The sequence below is a fragment of the Galeopterus variegatus genome, unplaced genomic scaffold, assembly GCF_000696425.1.
Source record: "Galeopterus variegatus unplaced genomic scaffold, G_variegatus-3.0.2 Scaffold10672, whole genome shotgun sequence".
NCBI lineage: Eukaryota > Metazoa > Chordata > Mammalia > Dermoptera > Cynocephalidae > Galeopterus > Galeopterus variegatus.
In genome coordinates this window covers 40,299-42,195 of record NW_007736783.1, presented here as the reverse complement: position 1 = coordinate 42,195, position 1,897 = coordinate 40,299, and the positions used below count along the sequence as shown (strand labels likewise).

Genomic DNA, 1,897 nt, shown 5'->3' with positions numbered 1-1,897 from the left:
TTAATAAGTTCTGATGATTCACTATCATTGGACCGGCCTCTACATAGTATGTCTCTAATCAGAAGTGGTTTATCTCCTGGGAAGTGCAATCCAATCTTGCCTAGAAAAATTCCTAAAACTTTTCATATTCAGATATTTAAAATATGTATTTGTGCAGTGATTATATGTGCTGTTTTTTCCTTCCACACTCTTTCTTTTTCCACTTCATGAATGATACAGGACATCCAGAAGTTGACTGGCAGAATCCTCATATACGCAAGGACATTCTTCCTTTCATAATGGAAAGCAGAAAGGTTGGACAACTTCCTCTTAATAAGCTAAGTAAATACCTGTGATATCTTGGGTTTCAGTCTCAGTCATTTCCTCCTTGTGCCCCAACCTCTGAAAAAAAACCAAATGGTATGTTTCTCTAAAGGTCACAGGGTAAATGCTCCACTAAATTCTTGGGACACTGAGCTATGCTTTAAAGCAGCAGAAGTTTTTCAATGTGACTGTCTTTTCCATCATCTTTCTAAAAGCATTCTTCATGTCCTTGTTCCTGAGAGTGAATATGATGGGGCTGAGGAAAGGGGTTATGACAGTGTATGGGACTGCTATGAGTGTGTCATCTCCCCCTGAGGCTTCTGGCTTCAAGTAAACAATAGATGCAAAACTAAAGTGGATGATGACTACCATGAGGTGGGAAGCACAGGTGGAAAATGCCTTCTGCTTTCCCTCAGCTGAGGGGATCCTGAGGACAGTGGAAAGAATGAAAATGTAAGTCAGGATGATGAGCATAAAGGTCCCCAGCAAGCCTGACACTGAAATCAGTGTCACAGTGAATTCTGTGAGGTCACTATCTATACAGGACAGTCTCACAACTGCTCTCATATGGCAGAAGAAGTGTTTGACAAGGTCGGGTTTGCAGAAAGAGCCCCTGAATATCAGTGCAGTTTCTATCAAAGAGATAAAGAAGCCTCCAACCCAGGCAGAGGCCACAAGTTGTCCACATACAATATTGGTTATAAGCAGTGGATATCTGAGAGGGTTGCAGATGGCCAGGAAGCGGTCATACCCCATCAAAGTAAGGATGATGCAATTTGTGCCACCAAGTCCCAAGAAGAAACACATCTGCAAGCCACAACCTGTGACTGAAATACTTCTGTTATTGGCAAGTAGATCTTCCAGCATCCTGGGGATGACAGTCAAAGTGTAGCAGGTCTCAGAGAAGGAGAGTGCACTAAGGAAGAGATACATAGGGGTGTGGAGAGATCTGTCCACCCAAGTTAGACCCAGGATGGCCAGATTACCTGCAATGGTGAGAAAGTAGAGACAAAAGAAGACCACAAAGAGGAATGTCTGTACATGTGGGTAAACAGAAAAGCCAAGAAGAATGAATTCCTTCAGGATTGTCTGGTTGATCTTCATTATTTGAATGTCTGAAATTTGAAAGAAAGACCAAATAAACATTTAATTTTCTATTTATTCTTTGATATCATCAAATGAAAGTTCTGATGTGACTAACACAAATTATAAGGGACACAACTACCAACTGCCTTTTCCTTTAGTTTAGCAAAAGCATGTGGTGAAGCCAAAAGTCATTATCCCTTCTTGGAGAAGACATTTAAGTTTTAAAATGTTGTAGAAGACTAAAGAACATGTTCCCTTCCCCTACTCTGAGGAGAAGGAAAGAAAAAAGGTAGGGCATCCAGGACGCTTAGGATTAATATAGCAATTAATTAGAATATGTGGATGGTCTTGATATATATTCAAGCATACTGCAAGGTAGAAATTGAGATTTTGTTAGGCACGACTGGTGACAATTTGCTCTGTACCCCATGAATATTCATAACCAATAAAAAAAAGAAATTGAAATTTTGCCCATTTCTTTAACACCAAACTCAGCATCCAAAAAAGG

At 40.2% G+C, this 1,897-nt stretch overlaps 1 protein-coding gene across 1 annotated transcript; it reads right to left on the bottom strand.

Annotated features, from left to right (window-relative positions):
- Positions 1-456: 456 nt before the first annotated feature.
- On the bottom strand, positions 457-1,447 carry LOC103610151 (olfactory receptor 10X1). The gene has a single exon (XM_008594375.1). The coding sequence runs from the start codon at positions 1,405-1,407 to the stop codon at positions 457-459; it is 951 nt and encodes a 316-aa protein (XP_008592597.1). The 5' UTR covers positions 1,408-1,447.
- Positions 1,448-1,897: the final 450 nt, after the last annotated feature.

Excerpts from the sequence above, each read along its gene's own strand:
- LOC103610151 (XM_008594375.1), bottom strand. The coding sequence starts at position 1,407 with ATGAAGATCAACCAGACAATCCTGAAGGAATTCATTCTTCTTGGCTTT.